This window comes from Lygodium microphyllum, chromosome 23, assembly GCF_053477565.2.
Source record: "Lygodium microphyllum isolate KBCC chromosome 23, Lygodium_microphyllum_v1.1.10, whole genome shotgun sequence".
Lineage (NCBI taxonomy): Eukaryota > Viridiplantae > Streptophyta > Polypodiopsida > Schizaeales > Lygodiaceae > Lygodium > Lygodium microphyllum.
The window spans coordinates 22,627,202-22,652,015 of NC_141157.1; the positions used below are offsets into that span (position 1 = coordinate 22,627,202).

The 24,814-nt window shown below is 39.8% G+C and overlaps 1 protein-coding gene across 3 annotated transcripts in view; it reads right to left on the reverse strand.

The window, feature by feature from the left end:
- Window positions 1-22,914, reverse strand: part of LOC148015966 (uncharacterized) — an 82,575-nt gene extending 59,661 nt beyond the window's left edge. For 2 of the 3 annotated variants that reach the window (XM_087664301.1, XM_087664299.1), the window contains exons 1-13: window positions 22,360-22,913; window positions 21,932-21,994; window positions 21,774-21,837; window positions 21,601-21,691; window positions 9,285-9,372; window positions 8,961-9,089; window positions 8,751-8,821; window positions 8,465-8,557; window positions 7,823-7,888; window positions 7,641-7,736; window positions 6,095-6,145; window positions 5,935-6,003; window positions 5,746-5,794 (exon numbers count right to left, since the gene is read on the reverse strand). In XM_087664301.1, coding sequence (XP_087520427.1) covers window positions 5,746-5,794; window positions 5,935-6,003; window positions 6,095-6,145; window positions 7,641-7,736; window positions 7,823-7,888; window positions 8,465-8,557; window positions 8,751-8,821; window positions 8,961-9,089; window positions 9,285-9,372; window positions 21,601-21,691; window positions 21,774-21,837; window positions 21,932-21,994; window positions 22,360-22,519 — 1,090 coding nt within the window. In that variant the 5' untranslated portion in view covers window positions 22,520-22,913. Of the gene's footprint in view, window positions 1-5,745; window positions 5,795-5,934; window positions 6,004-6,094; window positions 6,146-7,640; window positions 7,737-7,822; window positions 7,889-8,464; window positions 8,558-8,750; window positions 8,822-8,960; window positions 9,090-9,284; window positions 9,373-21,600; window positions 21,692-21,773; window positions 21,838-21,931; window positions 21,995-22,359 lie in introns of all 3 variants that reach the window. The other variant, XM_087664300.1, reaches the window with a different exon arrangement.
- Between the last annotated feature and the right edge of the window lie 1,900 nt (window positions 22,915-24,814).

Consider the following 24,814-nt stretch of genomic DNA (forward strand, 5'->3'; position numbering starts at 1 on the left):
GGGACAACTTCTCATGATGCAACACAACATTTGCGTGAAGAGAACAAGTGTTTCAAGGTGCAAGAGAAAAGATCATAGACAACACAAGTGTCCTTGATGGAGACAATCGGACATAAGTTCCAAGGATGGGTCATTTCACAACATTGGTAGCTACTCAACATCGAATTCTAGTAGTGACTAGGATGGAGATAGACATGATGAAGGCAAAGGGAAACTACAAGATAATGATAAGATATCCAATGATTATCAAATTGCTAAATCCACTATCAAGATTGAGGAGATTAATACATTTGAGTATACAGATGATTATATCTTGGCTACTTCTTCACTTGGTGCCACGTAGTTGACTAATGGTTAGTCTTCATTCTCTCAATGTTGGTTACTTGATTTGGGGGCTTCCTTTCATGTGAACTTGCATCGCAATAGATTCTATGCTTACTGTATCATTTCTAGTTCAACATACCTATGAGATGATCATGTATGTGATATTGTTGGCATGAGTGATGTACATTTGTAATTTTCTATTGACACCGCTTTAGTTCTACATGATGTATGTCTTGTCCTGACTTTGACCAAAAGCCTTATCTCTATTGGACACTTGGATGGTGGTAGCTATCATGTTTCTTTTGGTGATTCTACATGGAAAACCACTCATGGAAATCTCATTTTTTGTAGAGGTGCCAAAGTTAGTGGTCTTTATCTTTTGCTTGTTTCTAGATCCAACCAATTCGAGATCCCGGCAACTCTCGCATCATTATATTTAGGTCAAAACCCAAACTTGTCGCATTTGCGAGCAACAATCCTGAGCTTTGGTCCAAGTTGTGGCTTTACATAAGGACACACGTGAGGAGCAAGAATAGCGACATGGTGTAGCAAGGCTCCTATTCAACAGAGATTGCTCTTAGGAAGAATTTATTGTTCCTAGCAACACCAAAGGAATAATGATCTTTGCCAAGACATAGGTGTTGATTTTGCATCTCTTGCAAGTGTACAGGTGGTTGATGATTGCCCTTCAAAAGATTTTCTTAGCCCGAGTGGGGGAGACAACTAGAATTTGGTTGTTCCAACCATGGAGAAGTGTCAACAGGAGGATCAAGTGTGTGCCTTGGAGGTTCAAAGAATCCTTTCTAGCATCTAGATATCAATGTCACATGGATAGAGTTCTAGCCTTACAATTGCTTAGACAAGGTATGTATATTGGTTTTTTACTTGGTGTGACAGGACAATACGGCCGATCATCTAATCATGGGGGTTAAAGATTATGGTATTAACAAGTACAAACCACGACACATTCATAGAGAAGAAAATGGTGAGAAGTTCAAGTATCAATTCCATATGTTAGTTGTAGCCATCTTAAAAGAGGCTAGTTGCACATTCATGGACTTGGACCGGTGTAGCACAACTTAGGACAATTGCAATTCCAATGGGGAAGAATTTAGTGCACCTGATTGTGAAGTGATGCTAGGGTATCCACTAAGAAAACACAAAATGTACAAACATGACTAAAACACTAGAACTTAGACAATAACGCAATAAATGCAAAAACACAAAACACAAACAAAGAAGAGAGAGAAATCTAAAGTGAATGAATTAGTGTGGTAAATGAATGTAAGAATACACAAAATGCTCAAAGGTAGAGCAATGGGGAGTAGCCGGAGTGTGACATCCACCGAAGACAGATCCCGAGGTCTATAACCACTAGCCAATGCTAAGATGCTAAATGTTGAAGGGCAGCACGTTGGAAACCAAAATGCAGTAGTCTCTAGGGCTAGAACTAGTAAATGCAATAGTGTACCACCCAAAGAAAGACAGAGGCAACTCATCACTGGAGGTTGAAGATAGCTAGGCAGCAGCAGTATGAGTATGTGCTGATGTAGGGCAGCCTTTGATGGCTGAAAATGCAACCAACAGTGGTGGTGGATTGACAACAGCTAACGACGACAGCAAATCTGCAGCAAATGAAACCTCGTCAAGAGGCACCAAGTGGCTGGAAGCAGCTGGAAACAAGTCACCAATGTGGCAGCAGTCAGCAAGGGCTGGACAGCTGGTAGAAACAAAGCTGATGGGTGAAATTTACGAGCAAGGATAATGACTTGCAAGACAAAGGATAGAATCAAGGGCGGGCAGTCTATCCATTTATAGATGATTGGATCCTCCCAAATTAGGGTTTGGCTTATGGAACACAAACGCTCTCCAAGACTGCACACCAGTTAAGAGAATCTCAGCCATAGTGCTATAATAACCTGTTTTGCGAAGAATTAGGTCAAAAACAGCAGCATACCCTACTGTAAATGGAATTACAAAGCTGTCCAATGGATTCTGCATTCCGAGAGGAGAAGATTGACTACTATCCTGCCAAATTCATGTTCCATGGCTGAAAACTGCAATTTCTACAACAAAGAAAAGAAGAATGGCTATCTCTAAACTTGGGCTGCTCAAAATGTGAGACAGGGCACTCCAAATAGCCAAGATAAGCTTTCCAAATAAGTAACCAGCTGCTCCTTAATCCAATCTCATTTTTTATTAGGGGCTAATTAATGACTTGATCATTAATCATAAGTGAGCTATTCATAGGACCAAACTTAAGCTCACGGCCTACTTTGTAACTTAAGTGAGCTACTTATCGGGCAAAACTTTCAAGTGATCATAACCTAAGATGCAAACTCTCAACTAATAAAGCTTTCACATTGCACCTTGTTTCTTTTGCCTTGTCCTCGTACCGCATAGCTTGTACACTTGTCCACTACATGCCAAGGTGTCAAATCCTTCACTGCCGGTGCAATGGTCACCGTGCCAAGAGCTAGGGGTGCCAGAATTAGAGCTCATTTTAATTAATATATTAAACCCATTTCTCATTCTGGTGACACTCCACTTCTTTATCATCAAATCTCTGGAAATCCCTCTTCTCTTACCACTATTTTTCAGGACAGCAACTTGTAAATTCACTTCAGTATCTCTTTTGAAGCTCATGTTCCACTCTAGGATTACTAAAGAAGCAATACCAATGTACTATTAGACAACCATGAAGAAAGGCTAGTTTACATCTTTTCCTACTTTTTGAAGCTCTTCTTCCACTTCAGGATCATTAAGCCAACCGTGCCAATGGACCGCTAGACAATCTTGAACAAAGGCTAGTTTTCCATTCTTTCCTGCTCTAAATTTGTAAAGAAATCATCTGATTGGTTGATAGTAAACATATGCATGTCAACCTATGTAGATCTATATATAATTGCATCACCTATGATGATGAGTCATACTTTTCTTATTCTCAAGTTGACGGTGATTGATCTCATCCATAAGGAACTTGGGTTGAACATGGATATATTCCTTCAAAGGGGTTGCCCATCTTCAACCCTCAATTGCTCTCCATCACTTTTATGTGCCTATAGTTGTATTTGGATGATTGTTATTTTCAAACTACTATTGTTCTTACAATATCTTGTCACATGGAACTAAACGAATATTTTACTAGTTAAGCATACTCTGATGTATGGGCTGCTTTCATCCCTACAACCCATTTTGTATTCCAATGCCAAAGCTTCCTTGCATGCCTATGCCAACCTAGGATATACCTCCATGAGACCACACTCTGACCGACAACCTAACAATCAAAGCCTCCACCAAAGTAAACTAGATGTTTTGGATTTGAAGCCTATCACTAAAAAGGATCCTATGACCTTGGTTGAACAAAAGCCCCGTCAGACATTGCACTCTTCTTCTTCCAGCATTCAGTTAAGCCTTAAAGGTGACAAGAAACGTTTCATTTTGGAACAAGCCTACAAGCACATCTGAAACACTGCCGTACACATGAGCTTTAAATACATCATCATGATCTCTTGCAATGGCATCCATAAATTATGCCATGTCGTCTTGTCTTTTTACCTCAAATAAAAGTGGCTGCCCTTCGCTTTTACCTATGGATGACCTGCATGGTGAATCAAGATAATTCACCTTCTCTTCACTTTCTGACATGCTAAATTTGTTTGGTCTACAGTTAACCTACGCAAGCACACCTCCTTGAGAAAGTTGATAAGATTTTGGCAAAGGAACCAATTAAATTGACCTTTGATAATTACAGAGAAGTAGAACTTAACACCTTCATGTAAATCCACCAATCAGAACCAAATCAGAAAAAAGCATAATACAAGTGGAGCTAGATTGTTCCTACCCAATTGCTCAATTCACCCCTTACACCAACAATAGATTGGCCCGAAGCTTTGCACCCCTAGCAACTCTTTGATCTTTATTCCAAAATCCCCAAATACATAAAGAACTTGGAATCCTTTGATACCAACAACATGCTCCTACACCCTACATGAGCAATCCTCAATCCCTACATCACATTCTCAAAATGTGAGCACGAATGTGCAAAACCAGGGCTGTATCTCGGTTCAGCCAGCAGTGTGCAGCAGATCTCTTACAATGTGACTTACAGCAATGAGCTGGCAACCAGCCACTGCCATGTTCCATGTGACAACCACACGACTGAAAGATCGGCCTCCACAATTGAGTAGAAACCAGTACAACTCTGGGATGAGTTGCACACAACTACAGATTTCAGCCACACCGGTGCAGGCCACACCCACACTAAGTACACAACAACCATGCCTAAGCAGGCAGTAGCCACAACTACCTAAACCACCTACGCAGGTCCTATTAAAGTCTTCTGGCACACCAAATTTAAAACGTAACATTTTCCTACCAGAAAAGCTAAAAATTAAAATTAAAAACACAACTTTTTAACATTAAAAAGTCAAAAACTAACTTTTCAGATCTTAAAATTTCGTAAATCTCTTCCCTAATTAGATAAATCTGATGCCATGTCAGTATGCCACATCAGCACTGCCATGTCATCATGCCACATCATCATCACCACAGAACATGGTCATGTTTACAATCAAATGGATCGTCTCAAAGTCTTCTTTTAAATGTAACTTTTACATATAAATTACATCTCCAACAAGAACCTTAATTCCTGATCCATCACTGACCAAACTGGTAGGCAGTAACATCTTATTTGGGAGAACAAAAACTGGTTGTCCGTTCCATAACCCACGTACCTCTGCATGGTAGATAGTCATGACGGGGATAAAGTTACTGCAAATGAAATAAAATCGGTATGGCTTGTGTAGCTCCAAAATCCTCCATGCATCCAATGGCATCAAACTCCTAAGAGGTATCAACGCTTGCAAGCTCATTATGCTCACAAGGATACTTTAGGTGAACATAATTTAGGAAGCCCCTTTACAATCATAAGAATGAGAAGCAGACAAGAATGAAAACGTAGTATGCATATTCAGATGCATTGATCAATTGAAATTGCGGGATGTCACATTTAGGACTCTCATCTCCATTCAACAATGATAAGGGGATGTCACATTTATGACTCTCATCTCCATTCAACAATGATAAGCTATCTTTGAGAGGGTCATCTTCACTCGTTTAAGTGATAGGCACGTCATTAAATAAAAAGAACCACACAAGTTAGAGTGTAGTTGCTGTCATAATTTTTCGGTGGTATGTTGACAACAGACTATTATATCCCATAATACTCTCCACTTTCAAGAATATGTTCAGTTAATGAACTTGCTTGTGATACAAGCATCACAATAACCTTCAATTCCAAAAATGTGCTTAGTGTAATCATACATTTCAGACAGGTGAGACCTATTTCTCTTAGATGCAATCAAAAACAGACACCTTGTGTAACTTTAATAGCCCAAGAGCATCAGCTACAATGGATACCTGCTAGAACTCGCAACTCTGTGGAGTGCTCTTCCCTCAGTCGTAAGATCTGCAATAATTGCTACAAAACGTTCCTCAAGCATCCAATTACTTTATTTTAGCAGCCAGCAGGTTTACTCAAGGAAATTTTAGAGCTTACTTGTACAAGGAACGTAGTTTTAGATATAGCAATAAAGAAATGTCATGCACCTCATCTTGAAGGGCTTGACACTGTGACATGGCTGCCGCATGCATCTCTTGAGCCTCCCTCAAAACAGACTGTTAAGATTTGGTCTCATAAATATGCTGTTCCAATGTTCCTTATATTACTACACAAAATATTTTATACAATAATCCTGCATTGACTCACACTTTGTGATTTGTTATCATTGTATAATCTTTCCTCAAGAGCCACTATATCCTGCTTGACAAAAAGTTGCAGAACCAGGTGAAATCTCTATCAGATAGCACATGTTCTTCTTGAATGAATTAGAGTTTAAATTTGCAGTTTCTCCTTTTAGAGACCAACTTTTGTAGAAATTTGTAATCTTAGATTTCCCTGACTGTCCCCCTGCCCCCACCCACCTCATTTCTTCCATCTCGCTTGGCAGTCTTTCATGAGTGTAGAAAAGGCTAGTTTCTCATGTGCAGTGTGAGCCATGGATAGACCCCAGATGGTCTGATGAGGGGATGAGAAGACCATAGACTCCGCTTATCAATTCAGATATAAAAAGTTGAACTGAAAAGCAGTAGCCATATAATGGGTAGGTCCAACGAGCAATGAGAAGGCCATAGACTCAGCTTGTCAATTCACATGTAAACTGTGGACTAACAGAGGCTATGCTTTCAGATCACCACCCCTCTCATGGATCCTTACAGTGTGACATGCAAATGAATGTTACATCTTTGCCACATACCATATTGTTACTGGCCAAAATGTTTATTTTCAACACAAAAGTTTACGTTATCAAGGCTAATGCTGCAGTAAGACCACCGAAATCATATGCAGGTACTAACTTAGATTCCAATTTGTGTTCAGAATGCTAATGTTCCTGCAAAATATGATAGCTAGTGTCTTGCAGATGCCCGCAGAAAGTGCAGCAACTATTACATAGTTGGTATGGTCCATTCTCTCTAGCCTCCTCATGAATGTGCATAATGATAAAAGGCAGGGAACAATTAAAAGGTGAGGGCACATAATGGAAAGTGGACAGCCAAGAAAGCACAGTTGCATTTCCATTCATGCATGTATGACACTTCCAACAGATCTTTGCTCCACCTCACGAAGTCAATGATAACGAAAACTAAGCCAAGCATAGATACAGATTTGAAGGAATGATGGCTTGAAACATGGAATGGTTAAATTTTAGAAAGCCCTGTGTGAAACTTGAAAGTTCTCAATGACTGGTGCCTCATCTCTTTGATGCTCATAGTTTATAAGCTCGTTTTTAAAAATGCTGATACATCCAAACAACATGCAAACACATTTTAAGGCTGCGGACTTTGCATACCGATATGCATGCATCTAACACAACTGAGACTGCCTATTTCTAAACTTGGGTACTTCTTCACACTGCCAAGCACTTTAAAAAGTTTTGTAGGGCTTCTCCAAACTATCTAAAAGGCCTACATATATGGAAACAAGACGATAACCAAAGTGACTCTTGTTGTTTCCAAGATGCATCAAAAAGTGCAGGAGTTAACTTGCAAAACCTTAACTAGACATTAATTCCACTGGGTATTACTTGGGTCTCTATTATAATGCCATATTGACTCAGGTGTCAGTAAATTAATATGACAGTTTGCACTTTTGATCTTTGCAGGGATGATAACATAGTAAATACTAATAGAACCTACTAGCGAGTTTACAGATTTCACGGAAAGTGACATGAAACCTTTAAGCTTAAGAGAAAAACCTCTTTAGCTTTCAAAGCTTGCTCTTTGAATTCAAGTCCTTCTTTTTCCACATATTTTCTTAGAAGACTCTCCTCTTTGAGCTCATTCTTGACAGTCTGCATACCAAAATATGCAGTCTCTCTATCAAAACTGTTGTGCATAAATCCATGGATATTTGAGCATGAAACTGCAGAAATTTTACCTCTAATTGAGTGTCTGTTACTTCTTTTTGCAATCGGAGACTTTGACACTCTTCCTTAAGTGTTTCCTGCATCGACAACAAAATAGATTCATTTAGTTTCACAATCTTCCCCCGTATATCCTAACAAAGATCCTTCACGATAATTATTCTCTAATACTACCCTGTTCCCCAGGGTGCATACTTGGATATGCATGGAAACAAAAATGCAATAACTGTGTTTCTCTATTGAATGTGTATTTGCACATTCACATACATGTCCAAACACGTCATATCATGAACTCGGATTCACATATAGCAAACTTGAGTTCGTGTTTGTCTGGGCAGTCATTTAAGATGAACCTGTTGCCCTGACTATGCTGCTTTGACCATCTATAGTCCACACACCAGGAGAAGGCAACCGGTTTGCTAAACTATCTGTATGTGCATGTGCAGACAAATGGCATACCAGAGTACCAAGTTGTAAAGAATAACCACTGAATACTCATACAGTACTCATCATCATACAAAGAAAACTACAGAACTAGAGAACCAAGTTATGACAAATGATTGTAAAAGCATAAACTGGCATGGCCCATATCCTCAATCATGCCCGTCAAATGAAGAACTATAGGTTAAACTTATCGATTAGAATTTAATAAGTACCAGATTATTTCTGAGCTTAAGCAGCTCAGATTGCAGGTTAGCCCGCCTTTCTACATGATCAAGGCCATCTCCTTGTCTATCAAAACCAAAGCGCTGAAGAACAAACCAATTGTCAGGTGGCCCCTTGCAGGAATAAAAGAGAAGTTTCACGTAAGATGATTATTTTTGTTGACAAAAAACAAGGAATCAGTGATCTTCACATGCACTCTGAGGGCATCTTGTTTGAATCAAAAATAGATTAACTCTCACTTTCCCACGAAATAAATTGGAACGTTGTTAGTCTTACTTGCCGAGGAGAAAAAGGATGAAGGTAGTCTTCTTTCAATGAACTAGTTCGATTTCGCTCCAATAACCTATCTGCAGATTGACAAGTTCTAAATTACCATCTCAAGAACCTTGCATCAATAACAAATGGCCAAAGTAATAAACAATAATAGATACTCCTACCACAAGACCAGTAAAATACCTTTTGATATCACAAATGTCCAAATTTTACCTATCTCTGCCTGTAAACTTGAGGGAATGCTATTTCCAGCCAGCTGTAACTCTACAAGGTTTCTGTTCCTTTCAAGCATCCCAATCAAGGCTGTAGCTCCAGATGGTCCAATTTCATTCCATCTCAAATCTGTCAATACAATAGAGCAGCCAAAACACAATTTTTTGAAATGAATGTGTAAGCCTCATTCAAATAGCTAGTATGGACAACAATGTCTATTGCAAAGCACACTGAGGCATTGAAGAGTAGCAAACAATATAGTCAGAAAAAGTATTACGTATATCCCAGAATTGGTGAAAGGGGAAACTATGGAACCTTAAGTACCGAGGGAAGTCAAGGAACAATTGTTTCGAAGTGTGTGTGCAAGTGCTGCAACTGTAGTCGGGCCAATACGGTTACTGCGAAGATCCACCTGAAATGAACAATAAAATTTACATTTTACACACACAAAAGTTAAAACATATTATGCTTCCATTCTCTACACCGATCACACATTTAGATTGCTATGTAAACTAATTACATGAGCTGAATTGTGCTCCTGCTTTTGGTTGCCCCCAAAACACTTTCTTTGGAAGAGACAGACTCAAAAAAAAAAAAGGAACTTATTAATGCTATCACAGATCAATTGGTAAGCCAGCATCACCATCCCACCCTAGTGCTGAAGTAAAAAACCATGTACACAACCTGCAAGGCTGATCCTGCCCATCATGTCCTCACTGCCTGGTATCAATCCATGTTACAACCACATATTTTTAGAGCCCAACTTATGAGCAATGTGAATGCACAACAGTTTACTATATGTGGATTAGGGCTTTTTGTATATGTCATCATTATTCAATAACCCCAACCCTAATGTGAATCAATTACGCTAACCCTATTACGTAGTGACCTAAATGGTTGAAAACCTGCAGAAAAGGAATGAATTGAGTAGCTCCTCCCAAAGTTTGGGTGTTTGCTTACGGGACAAAAACTTTGGTAAAATTTGAGTTTTGGGGCTGTCTTAATGAGCTAATGAAGATTTAATGTGTAATGCATCTTTTTTAGCTTAACACTACTACATTTCCAAGGGGAAATTCAATGTCCCTAACCAAGATCTGTCCTAGATACCCCACTAGCACCTGCCCACAACAAAATTTGCCAATGTCCCCTACTGCCCAAGCTAGGATAATCTGTCACGGTGACACATATCTAACTTTATCTCACATGTGCACAACTTAAGTGTCCCAATTTAAGTGTCCAAAAAGCATTAAGTTGAAAATTTGCGGCCTTGTAACAATTTCCTAGGCTGAGGTGTTCATGTGCATTTTTTAATACTTCAAAGTTAGTTGAAAACCAGCATCGAAGGTGACAAGGTAATTAAGCACATGGGATTAGTTGTGTCATATGAAGTCGTTGAGATACAGCCATCCATACTAATTTGGGACATACAGAAGTGAGATTGCAATCGTCATGGGAAATGCATGGAAAATTTGAGGAAATGCAAGGCCATACCTAATGGAACACATATAGCAGGGATCAAAGCAATTGCCCTTGGCTTTCAGCCATGAATTGAATGCTGGTTTGTTGTGGCAATAATGAGGTCCTAAGCACAAGTCTGAACTTACTCGATTTAACAGTGAATTGGATGTACAAAGATTAGGGCAAAGCATGGGATGATGCATGAACAGGACGAAGGCTCCTAAAGAAAATTGGATGAGTTTGGAGCTGAAATTTGCATGTATTACACATTGTTTGCAATGTTCAACAATATGGAACCAGGTTTGCACCTTCAATATTACTGGTTTTTCTTCTGGTGCAGCTCGTAGGAGAAGAATTTCTTGGAGATATTCTATGGGGAGAGAGCTTGGATATGGAGCTTTAAAAGCCCTATAGTTGTAGACTAAATCGTTGTGTGTAGGAGGACGAGAATTGACAGTACGAATCACGACAGGCACAAACAGGACGGTGATGTCAAATTTCAACAATGTTGGGCTACAGAGGGGCTAATGTCTCACTGTGATGTGCTAGGAGAAGCGCAAGGAGTCAAGGGAGAGAACTCCAAAAGGATGCTTAGAGAGATAAAGCTTTTCGAGAGAGATATAAGAGCTCAAAGTGTTGCAGGTCCAGTCTGCTGGCTTTGGTTGCCAAAAAGTGAGTGTGAAATTCAAGTGAGAAATTGAAGTCATGCATTCAAATTGAGTTGACTTGAGGTTGAGCAAAGCTGAGAGGAGTGAGAGGAGAGTTGAGCCATGCTCGACTGAGCTTTGATACCATGTTGAGAAGCATATCAAAAAATCAATTCTGAAGGTCAATTGGACTAAGGACAGCATGCATTCTTAAATGTTAGAGTGCGAATGAATAGCTTTGTCATGCATTTGGTCAAAGTTGGTGAGAGCAATTGGAAACACTACATTGGAGACAAATCTGGGCTGATTTAAGATCAAGTCAAATGAGAATCACTGGCATTGAGAGACTACTTGTTCGAGTACCTCTAATTCATGCAATGAACAATCATAAAGAAATACCGTAAGATGTGCCAACCTTTGGAGTCTATTACATGTAGTCTATTATGCAAGAGCATTCTAGCTCGCCCATTTAGTGAGTCTTTTGTTTATTTGCTGATTTAATTCATGTGTGCAAGTTAGTTTATATTCACTGCCCTTCCAATTGTTTTCAAAGTTTAGTTTAACGGTTCCATCACTTGGACATAACCATCTTTTTCAAGGAGGTAAGCTTATGGTTGTCTCAAGTGCAAGTCAAGTTGTTATAGTTAGATTTTCAGGAAAGGATTCTGGGACATCACCATCTTCTTCAAAAAGATGAGCTTGTGGTTGTCTCATGGTAAGCACACATTTTTTGAAGTGCAAAAAGTAATTTGAGAAATGATTGTCCTCAACAAAGAGACACAGGACATAGTGCAAGGTCTATGAAAGATGGACAGCAAGACATATATGCAATTGCAACTTATACTACTAAAAAGTTGTTGTAGCTTTACCTTGTGGCTTTTCAATGTTTGTCCAAGGTATTGTTTGCTGACTGTATATCTACTTTGGGACCTACTAAGATTAGTGCACTAGTCACTATATTGTTGTACAATTAAGTATGGATAATTACTCAAGCATTGAGTATCATACTTTTTGGACAACTACACACTAGGGTACATGTAAGGATATGTTTATGGCAGCAACAGGTGCACATCTTGCTTCAAGTTATTTGTGTTACATACTAGTGTATTTTATTCGGCATGCAAAGCGTAGGACACCAAATGCATTTTTGTTTACTATGAACGCTTTCTCATGGTTAACATGTGTCACCGGTGTGGTCTCTCTTAGGGTGGCCATAAGCATAAGTCTTGTAAAGCAAGATGGATCTCTTGGGATAGCTAAGGGCATTAGTCTTGTGAAGCACCCATTATGCGTGACTTAGGCATTTAGTGAAGCTTAGTGTTTATGAAAGCATATTATAATGTGGCATGTGGATTCATGCAAAGTGTAGGGCACCAAATGCACTTTTGTTTACTATGAATGCTTTGTCATGCTTAAGATGTATCATTAGTGTGTGATCTCTTGGGATGGCCATGAGCACAAGTCTTGTAAAGCAATGTGGATCTTTTCGGATGGCTATAGGCATAAGTCTTGTGAGGCATCCATTATGCATAAATGAGGCATTTAGTGGAGCATTGTATTAGTGAAAGCATTATAATGTGGTATATGGATTCATGCATGGTCCTCTTTATTGAGCTAAAACTGCACTAGCCTGACTTAAACAGCCCCAAAACACCCTTAATTAATGAACAAACCTTATTATTTTAAAAAGAAATGCAATCCTAGAGAGTGAGTGTCCCACATGCAAAACCCTAATTTGGGTGCCCCAAACTTTCTATAAATAGGCATGCAGCCCACCACTCTCCCTTAATCTCATTTTTCCAAGTTTCAAGAGCCATGTCTCTAGTGCCCACTCCCCGTTCACAAAGGGCATCAAAGTCAAGGCTTCCATGTGAGCTGTCACCTACATCCTGGAGCTATCGCCTGCATCTAGGAGTTGTTTGCTAGAGCTATCACCATCAATCTGATACTCTCGCCATCATCCAAAAACTACGCTTGCTGAGTTTCTCTCTCCTTCAACTATCGCCTACACTTCTTGCACATTCATCTACTGTTTCCAGCTGTCGCCCAATTTTTCTCTCTCCTCAAGTACCTACGTTTTTGGTCTTTCACTCTCCTCAATGCCTGCCTATATCAGATCCAACCTCTCTAGCAGCATTTGCTATTGTTTGACACACAAAGACTGCTTTGCTACATTTCGAGATCCATTCAGAGTATGACACACTCTCCAGCTCATAACCTCTCCCTTGATCCTAGAGATACGAGAGTTCGAGGTTCATTATTCACTGCATAGTGTGTTTGCTGCATGAGCATTGTATATTCAGTAGTCATTCACTTCATTATTCATTGTGTTCACTATCTCTGAGTTACCCTAACCCTAACTGTGTTCTCTATTTATCAGTTTGTGCTTTGTCGTACGATTGGTTTTGTGTTTTCTACATTTAGAGCATTTCTTCACATGGTATTAGAGCCAAGTTCTCTTTAACATACCAAGGACTTTGATCGGAAAGCTCATCCACAAAAGCAAGAACAACAGAAGGGTCGAATGACTTCGAACAATTTCACACCGCTTCAGTCTCCACAACCAAACATATCCAAAAACAATCAATCATGGGCCTCCCAACTTGCCTCTGGTAGATCTGGCATGGTTGGAGAGACTTCAAACTACCATGGAGTCCACTGACCATACGAGATTTCAACTACAAAGTACAATCTTATCCTTATGCATAGGGCTCACCAGCAAATTGAAGGTAAGACTGAGTTTTCTCCTTTAGATTTGATGCATAGAACTTATGACCATGCAAGAAAGACGGAATCTCTACCAGGGACTAGCCATCCACAAGTGGAAACTGGCATGGACTATACACCACTTCCATCATTCATCTTTACTCCAGTGAGTATGAACACATATATTCATGTTAATTCCTCTTTTTCTCAAGTGTTGGGAGATCCTCTTGATGAGGGACTATCCATAATAATTTTTTGTTTATGAGCAATGAAGAATAAATATATTTCTTTTTGAACTCAAAAGAAGGTATTCAATTGAAAGCACAAGCTATAAGTATCCCTTCACCTCCTTTTCCTTCAAATGACTTTATTTCTCATGGTCAAACTAAAGTACTGGCATCCACATCCTCATCACAATCATCTTTTCAATTTCATGCATTTAATGGACAAAAGGAACCCACTTTATTTCCCATTTCCACACCCATCACAAATCCTTTTGGGCTCCCAGCCATCCCACCCTCACATTTTGCTACACCTTCCTTTCAGCCCCCATTAAGGACATCACATGTTCCACCACACATCCCCTTGGGGGGTTCCGCACACTTAGGCACACCCTTTACGACACCTTCCCCCTATCCAGACAACATCCCCATGATGGAGGCTCAACTTCCCTCCCACCCACTTTCTAAGTATCCCTTTGGGAGTACATTCCAAACATATCTGAGTGTCCCCCAGTTGATACCACAATTTTCCTCCATGGCCTTACCTAGTGGCATGAGTGGTCATTCTTCCATTCCCCAACCAACATTTGGACAAGGCTTATGTGTCCCAGTGCCTCCACCTCCCCCATCAACACCTTATGGAAACATTCAAGTTTCCATGCCTCTGCATCACTCAATAACCATTGGACACTCAGCCTATTTCTATCTACTCACCAAATCCATCCACATCCATATTCTACATTGCCCATCTACCCCCCTAGCTTCCCATTCATCCTCATCTGCCAAGCATGCTTTCTCAAATAAGACTCTTTTTAATGGGTCGAATTTTACCACTTAGTCCAATTTGATGAGACATGTATTGGATTCCCAAGGTTTGTGGAAACTTGACCTCGAACAAGAACCTCAACCTAACCCCCATTGGTATCCATATGATGTTTGTCACTCTTGGAAAAGTAAAATGTCATAGCCATCATCGAGTTGATGCAAGGTCTCCTTCTTGAATTTCACTCACAGCTCCAGTATTTTGACCTTGCCTTTGAGCGTTGGGCCCATCTCGTTGACCATTATGCAGTGCAAGATTGGACTCATCACATCAACTTAGTTCATGAGCTTTAAAACTTCATCATCACTGAGATAAGGAGGACTTGAAAGTCAAGCTGGCTAAGTACCAATGTTTAATCGCTTAGTTCTCAACCACTTGGGTCCCCAAATCCCCTAACAGTCAGGTTACACTGTTCCTTAATAAGCTGCCGCAGAAATTTTTCCATTTTGTACAGCAAGCGATCTCACAACCTCAGATGCCGACATTCTATGAATTTGAGTGTCAATTAGTGCGTTAAGCTTGTCTATTCAATCAATTTCATAGGACATTCTCCACAGAGGGGACCTTTGTTACATCTTCTCCAAAGGGGCAGTAAGAAAAGGGCAAGTAGACTCAACCTGCCAATCAACATCCAAATCCAAACCAAGCTTGTGAGTCACAAGGAACTTCCCCATCAAAACTCAAACTTGGGTGGCAAAATGTACCTAAGAAAAATCGGTATTGTCAACATTGTCAAAAGGCTAGTCACTTTGACAATGAGTGTCATTTAAATGCTAAGGGCAGTCCGCCCAAGACTCGCGTCTCGAGCCCATCTGGTGCGGGCACTCCCGTCCCCCCTCCACAGCCGAGACAGCAAGGTAGACTCATTGCTCACATGGCAGCTAGTTCTTTTGCTCCCTCTTCACCCAAGGAGTTGTTAGAAATGTCTACCCATCCTACTCTTGTGGACTTCAGTTATCTTGGGCATGTGTTGCCTCTCTTGAGGACCCCAACTTGTTGAGCCCCCTTCCTGCTCTAAGTTGCCCTCTCCTTCGAGTTCGCAACCAAAAGCACTTGGGCCCCCTTTCTCTAGAGACCATTTGGCCCAGCAAATTGTGGAGCCTTCCTCTAGTTCAGGTCTCGCTGACATTGACTATGATTCCTTTCCACTCCCCGCCTATATATCACTTGATCCTTATAGGACACACTCTAGTTCGTCTTCTCTTTTCCGCTGCACATTTCTCCTTTTACTTTCTTACATTCTTAGCTTGTCTATCTTTTGGTAGTGGGAATCCCATTCACATTTATCCATAGCACTCACTAACACTTCACATAGATTTGCATGTTTTATGATCTTATATAGTTGTTTTTGCTTTCTTTTGCAAGTTGACATTTGCTTCTAGAGGATCTTCCACCTAGCAAAGCCTTGGATCGTTCGGCACTCTTTCCCATGCTTGCATCTTTTGGTGGCACTTATTTCCCAATATTCATCATTGCCTCTTTGAAGGCCACCTTGGTGGCTATTCATTTCACAAATTTTCAATCGGACATGTATCTCACTCTTCTTCTTGGGGTGCTACTCCTTTTTCCCATTGACATCAACATTTTGGGGACAAAGGGGGTGCTTACTTCTCCTTCCACTATCCAATGGTAAGAGGGACCTACAGTTTTCCCTTCCACTTTGAGAAGGGACAGCTTCTTCTCTTGATAGTGACAATGATGATGCTTCCAAATTTTGTTTCAGACATTTTGTATTGTACATTATGGACATTTGTACGTTCATCCACACTGTCAAGATGACATAATTGTAAAAGGGTGCTTGGGCAAGTGAACAGTTCCCCTACGAGGGCACTATCCAGGTGGCAGCATTGCATCGCATTTTCTATGAGCATGCAATCTTGCATCTTCCTTCGCATTACCCCATGCATTGGCATTCTGTTCATGTAAATATGTGCGCATTTATCCCTTTTCGGTCACCCTTGGAGTGGTCGACTCTAGATCCACCATACTCGTGGCATAGCACCTGGTAGTCTCCAAAGACAATTTATGCTTGTATGCTAGCTTTGATTGTCTTGCTTGCTCCCACGTCATCGTGCTTGTCTCTCCACATATTCTCCATATGATTGGCACACATAACCCACACCCCTTAGTAATCCCTAGGCATTTATCCTAGTGGTGTATGGGATTGTTTTGCTTGTTTTATGAAGATAGTGGGGCTATCCATCCTTGTTTCCCATGCTTCGACGCACACTGACTCAATGGAACGAACACTAATTTGAAACCCTCACTTAATGCTGAAACTTGTGACAAACTAAAACCAAGCCCTTTTTTTTTTACTTGGTAGGCCCTTGGGCAACAATTGCCTTGGCCTCTCTAGGGTGACCACTTGGGCTGCCTTGGTAAGATAACCATCACCTTTGTAGGCTTGGTAGATCAGTGCACGCAGCAAATGTGCACCCTTTGCTCAATACCCTTACTGCTTTGGGGTGAGACACCTTGGAATAAAATAAACTAAACACAAGGGCTTCTTTCTTATGGCTCAATTTTGGGCTTGAGAGGGAGTCTTGAGCTAAAACTACATTAGCCTGACTTAAACAACCCCAAAACACACTTAGCAATGAAGAAACCTTAGTATTTTGAAAAAAAATGTGATCCTAGAGAGTTACTGTCTCCCACATGCAAAACCCAAATTTAGGTACCCCAAACTTTCCATAAATAGGCATGTAGTCCACCACTCTCCTTCAATCTCGTTTTTGCAAGTTTTAGGAGCCATATCTCTGTTGCCCACACCCCGTTTGCAGAGAACATCGTAATCAGAGCTTTCCATTGTTGTCTACTACTATATGGTATCTAATTTCAGTCTCTGACTCCACCTATGAGCTCTTGCCTGCATCCTGGAGCTATCGCTTGAATCTAGGAGTTATCACGCAATACCCTAGAGCTATCACCTGCAATCTGCACCCTACATTTGCTGCTAACATCATCATTTGGAACTCTCACCACCAGTCTAACACTCTTGCCATCATCTAAAATCTGTTTGTTGAATTTCTCTCTCCTCTAATTGTCGCATACACTTCCTGCACAATCTTCTACTGTTTCTATCATCCAATTTTTCTCTCCTTACGTACTTGCGTTTTGTGTCTTTCTCTCTCCTCATTGCCTATCTACATCAAATCTAGCCTCTCTGGCTGTGTTTACTATTTCAACACACGGAGACTTCCTTGCTACATTTTGGGATCCGTTTAGAGTACGACACGCTCTCCAGTCCATAGCCTCTCCCTTGATCCCAAAGATACGAGAGTTCGAGGTTCAATATTCACTGCATAGTGTGTTTGCTACATGAGCATTGTATATTCAATAGTAATTCACTTCGTTATTCATTGTGTTCACTATCTCTGAGTTAAGCTAACCCTAACTGTGTTCTGTGTTTTTCAGCTTGTGTATTGTCGCACAATTGGTTTTGTGTTTTTTGTGTTTAGGGCATTTCTCTTCACTCCCTTCAAATTTGCATTGCCTGGATGAAGTCGTTGGGTTTGTTGCACTCTTTTGTCTTTTGTAGACAATGAGCTTAAGACTTAATATAATCAATCTAGTAGACACTTGTATTTCTATAGCTCTTCTTGATTATTCATTAGTGCAATTATTACCACTTTGATAGCCATGGATTTGTACAATTGTGATTAGCTATTACTAGTGGAGTGAATACCATCTTGCACAATTGTACATTGGCAGTACATGGAGTAACAGTAGCACCGCCGGTTACTTTGAAACACATATGAACAATTCTACATTGACATTACAAGCAATAACAATAATATGCTTAGTTATTGGGAAACATACATTGGTCATTCAATATACCATGTTGGATCTTAACTACATGCAATCAGGGTTGCTTGCAATGTTTCAAGAGGGGGATATGTCACTAGAATGAGAAATAAAATATTAATGTAATTAAATTCACTCTAATTTCAATACCCCTAGCTCTTAGCACAATGATCATTGCACCGGTAGTGAAGGAGTTGACACCATGTATATAGTGGACAATTGTACAAGCTATGTGGTACAAGCATAGGGAAAAAGAAACAAGGTGCAATGTGAAACTTCCATTGAATTGGAAGTTCGCGCCTTAGAATTAATGATCATTTGAAAGTTTCACACAAAAAGCAACTCACTTAAGTTGTAAAGAAATCCCGGTGCTTAAACTTCATCCAATTTATAGCTTACTTATGATAATCATCTATTGATTGATTAGCCTCTAATCAAAATTGAATTTTGATTAAGAAGCGGTTAGTGACTCATTTAGAAAGTTGATTTGGCTATTTGGAATCTCTTTTTTTCTCATTTGAACAACCCAAGTTTTAAGACAAACATTCTTCTCTTCTTTGCTACAAAAATTACAAGTTTTGACCATAAAGCACGAGCTGACAATGTATATAGAGTTAGTACAAGAGCCAATCCTCTCATCTTGGCATGGGGAATCTATTGTTTGGCAGCTATATAACTTCATTTACAACAAAGCATAATGTTGGCTTTTGTCTAATTCTCATAAAAACAGGTTATTATATCACTACAAGCTAAGATCCTCTCTTCTTCGTTGAGATCTTGAGCCTTCTATACTTTCTCAACAACTCTGTCGCGAAGAAATTGATTTTCTCACAGACTCATCACAAGAGATTCCTTTGTTTGTGAGAGGAACAATGTGGATTGCAGATGGACTATGTAGGATAGTTGTCAAAGCAAATGTTTTCCAAAATTAGGCTTAAGTGTTCATTGTCATTTTTAGGGTTTCACAAGCTGACATGTTCATTTGCAATCTTGAACACTGTAAAGTTGGTTGGAGACCAACATGGAAGGTGACAAGGTAATCTAGTCACATCAAATCAGTTGTGTCACATGAAAATGTTGAAATACAACCTTTTGTACTCCAGAACAAAAACAGAATGTAGAGCCTTGCTTGGCCCTCCCTCTTGGGATCCCCCTTTTTGAGCTTAAGAGAGGTATTGAGCTATAAAAAAATGGACCATAATTATTCCTCTAGTATTGGCCAATTCATTCACCTCTTGTACAAGCCCACAAAAGAAAAACTCACTAAATTAAATTAAAACTAAAACTCAAAGTTATTGGTAGGACAAAGGTCTATAAAAGGGACTTAAGTAGCCGCCACTTTCATTCCCAAATTTACCAGCTTTCATCACGATTATGCCCCAGCCTTCCATCGCCATCACTCTACCTCTCACATCTCCCAACTTTTCTCACTATCCCTGCTGCTGCTGCCCCAACTGTCGTCATCATCCTTCAACAGAGGTGCTGCTGCTTGCTGCCTTGGAAATTATCACGCTGCTGCCATGTTTTCGATCTTGCTGTCCCTGCGCTACTGCTGCCGCAACTTTCCCAAAAACCTATGTTTTTCTGTCCACGAGACCACGCTGCTGCTGAAGTTGTCAAATATAGCCTGCCATATTATCATTCTAGCAAGATAGTGTTGTGTTTTCATGTCACACCCTGCTGTGCAGCTGATCAGCTTATCAAATGCAGATTTTTTGCTCGGACTGACTCCTTCAGCACCCCACAACCCTAGACCGTGACTCATGGAGGCATGTGTGGAATTCCCCCACCTCTATTTCGAGCCTTCACTACAATCTAGCTACACTGCAGTTGGCCCCTCCACTCCTTCAACATTCATTCTTCTATACCTTGCTTGTTTATATATTTCATTATCCTTTCATTCTCATTTTTTCAGCATGCATTTGTTAGTAACGTTCTTCATACATTTATGTGTGCTCAAATGTAGCCCTTGTGTTCTCGCATCATCTAGGAGCTCCATCATTTGGGGAAATGGACCACAACCCTAGACTGTGACTCATGGAAGCCTGTGTGGGATTCCCCCACCTCTATTTCGAGCCTTCACTATGCTCTAGCTACACTGCAGTTGGCCCCTCCACTCCTTCAACATTCATTCTTCTATACCTTGCTTGTTTATATATTTCATTATCCTTTCATTCTCATTTTTTGAGCATGCATTTGTTAGTAATGTTCTTCATACATTTATGTGTGCTCAAATGTAGCCCTTGTGTTCTCACATCATCTACGAGCTCCATCATTCGGGGAAATGGCCCAAAACCGTCTTGAAAAACAAAGTAGAATCTGCCACAAATCTCACAATAAACTGAGCCATCTCAACAGCCTCTAGATGACATACGTGACTTGTTGAGATTTCGCTCTTGGTCCATATCTAGCTATCTTCACACACCTCTTGTGGGATAAGGTGAAACCAACCTTTCTTCTCAGATAGGGTGGTAAACCTAATAAACCAGTATACAGTCTAATGATGTCTACTCAAATCACCCTATTAATCAACATGGCTTTGAATCAAAGGAAATGGCATCCATGATGTACCAATAGGGAAAGTGGATCTACCTATATGCTACGTATGTCAAACTACATGCTTACATGCATATTGACATTTTGTGTCATAATTGTGATGACTCTAAACTGCAAAGCGAGTCAAAGGTATTTAGTGTAGAAGTCCACTCACAACCTCAATCTATGCAGGACAAGCAAAACAAGGTAAAATCGCCAAGTATTTTGGTCCACACTAACATAAATAAACCAACAAAGAAAATACCTAAACCTCAATAACTCAGATAATAGGATATGAACCAGTCAATGATAATACTAGAGCTCAAAAATACTCAGACACAGAATACAAATAGACCAAACAAAATATTGCACAAAACAAACAACGACATATCTTTTTTTTTTGTAAACACAGAACTGCATGAGAGAGAGAGAGAGAGAGAGAGGACCTCTTGAAGTGTTCTACTGGAGGCAATTGCAGAAGAAAGAGTTGATATACCAGTTTTTGCCAAACCCAAACTATTCCACTCCAATACCAATCTACAACGGCAAAGAATATTCAGAAAATGTTGAAGCTTGCACCAAATTTCATGGTTCATACCAGCTACAAATAATTTCCAACCTTCTAAGATTTGGAGCATTTCTGACAATCTCTGCAAGCTCATCTCCTTTACTAATGCTGCAACCTGCCAATTGGTGAGTTCAATCAGTTCTCAAGTATGATACGTATTGGAAGCCTTCAGGAACAAGGTCACATAAAGTAATGTGAATCAAGTTTACCACTGAGATCAAGCACTGTGAGTTGAGGATTGTCTCTAGCAACACGCAGAAGAGCACTGGCACCTAGAGTGAACAAGACAAGGATCTTGAGTTGCTTTTCCATACAAAGCTTTCAAGAAGAAACCAAGACCAAAAAATGAGCATTACTTAAAAAAGCGACTCATGGAGGCTGTTCAAATATCAAAAAAGGTTTCCTGTTTAGGGTAGAAGCTCATGCCAAATATATGAACATTGATATGCTTTGATGATAGATATGAAGACATGTTGATGGCCTTATACACAAGGCACATGAGGCATGGAAATTCATAGTTAAACCTCAACATAATTGTGTTATAAAGTCTGCTATAACCAAGGCATGCCTTGCAGGTCAAATCCCAAACACTTTAAAGATTCGGTCATCTAAGGAACTTAGAAGCACTTGTCAACACCTGAAATTCCCAAATGATCTGAGATTTTGAGGACGCCATCAATGATGATGTAGTCGGTTGAAGGCGAATGAACTTGAGATTTCCCGGATGACGACCAGCGACGAGGCGAGTACGAAGTGGATGCTGTATATCGCTGGTCATCATCCGTGCTGACCACCATGATCCCAACCGTCAGAATGTGTTGGTCCACTCATGATCTTACCCTCTGCTATTATGAATATCCCATCTTTTTTATATTGCGGATAGCCTTTTTCTCTGCAAGTGAAGATGTTGAAGAATTTTGCGCCTATTGATCACCCTTGATCGGCCGGTTACTTCTTTATAACTTCTTCTTCTTCTTCTTCTTCTTCTTCGTCTTCTTCTTCTTCTTTCTGTCTTACTTGCCGTCTTGCTTCTTCTTTGCAATCCCTGAGTCTCCTCTCAGGATTGCCTGTGTCGCCTCATCGCCTGCATGGTGTCCATTTCCTGTCGTGTCTTCGTTAATGGGAAGCTTCACTCAAAATGTTTTACCAAACGGTTTTAAACTGTCATCGTTTTCCCTTGGAAACATCACGTGTAGAAAAACATTAACACTGACATGCGAAAAGATTGTATTGTTATAATAATCAAAAGAATTTCCTAGGAATCTATTCTATTTTATATATTATTGAGGGCCTTAGTCAGACATGCAAGGGTAGGTAGGCGTGGTAAAAACCTTAACAATCTTTAGGCAGACATGCAAGGGCCATGCTGTTGTTCCCCATCTAAGAGACTTTCTCTTAATTTTTTTAAAAATATTAACATGTGCAACAATGTGCTTGCAAGTAAGCATTGCTATTGGGTAAAGAGGAGGACCAATAGACTCTCGTCTAAAAGTCCCCCATTATTTATTTTTTCGAGCAAGTTATATTAATAATAACTTTTAAATACTAGACAAAACATATGGACCCAACCATTTTGGGAATTTTGATATTTTATTAAATAGACCTAGTTATAAATGAAGGGTTCACAAAGGAGCGATCATGAGGGGGTCAAAATAGTGATACTCAAGGATGCACTATGTTTAACAAAATCCAAAATATAAGAAACTCAGCATGGCTCAATTGTTTGGCTCACGTTAAGGCTATATGTAACACATAAATATTTGTAGCATAGCCTTGGGTGGCTAAAGAAGTTGCAGTTTTGTGCAAAATTGTCACTAAATTGGATTGGGGTGCACTTTTATTGGTAATGCAAGTGAGATGGAATTAATGAACTATATGTAGCCTTACAAGAATAAAATCGCAAGTTCTTAATGAGTTGTGTAGTTTAATTAAACAACAAGCTTCCAACTATCATCTTTGGACTTGACCCACAAAAGTGTTAAGACCCACATATTAAACTTGTCAAAATGATCGAAGGATCAAACAAAAGCCAAGGTTTGCCAATCCCTTCCCACATCTTCAATAAGATGGTGCTTCTAATTCTCTACTAGGGCTTAAAAATTGCAATGGATATTTTGTCTTTTTGACCAACAGGGCCATCCTCCAATTAATTACATCATGTAGCTACACTCTTCTCAACCACTCTTGGACTTTGCTCCAAATCTTGTGCATACACGTACGTGGCCAAAAGCGATGAAAAGCACTTTTCTAAAAGCTCTTGCAAAGAAAGTAGTGATCATCCAAGGGTTTCCATTTTCTAATATTGCCTCTTGTGGGAATTTTGTTCATCAATGCTCTCCATAGCATCATATTATGTCTTGAGAGAGGCAAGGTTTTCTAGAACATCACACTAATTTCTTGACCTTTTGGATAGCTAAAGTGTAATGGTATTTCACCCAATAGGCATGTGCTTTTGGATTCCATTCATCCTTTGGATCATCATGGATGGATTTAATCGTAGAAACTAGAATATAAATAATATAGAATGGTATCCATTTGAACCCTATCATAATCCCTATAGACAAAAACCACTCCTCAAATTTGGAACAAATCAAAACTAACCAAACTTTCTTCTTTCTTATGAATTGAAACTTGTGACCGACCTCATCAATTGAGATCCAATTCACCTACCTTAGATCCAATAAGTCACACCATGACATGAATACCTTTACTATGCAAAATTCTTGCTTTCTTAAGACTTAGCTAAAAGAATGCTCTACTATCAATAGCATCCTCTGTGCATAACCACACAAACATGCTAGGTGAGTGATCATGTTTTTTAGGAGGGGACCAAGACAATAGAGACAAGGGCTTCCTCCAAGCATCCATGATTAGCCAAGTAGAGTTAGTGTCCCTAATTTTAAATTTTAAGTCACCAAACAATATCCTCTAGAACCACATAAGGTAGAGCTAGACTTCTTTTGAATAAACACTAGTGCAATCTAGTAGAACCACATAAGGCAGAGCTAGACTTCTTTTGAATAAACACTTGTGCAATCTAGTTCTTAAGTAAAACAACCTAGGGTTGAGGTGAGGACTCCACTTTTTGAAGC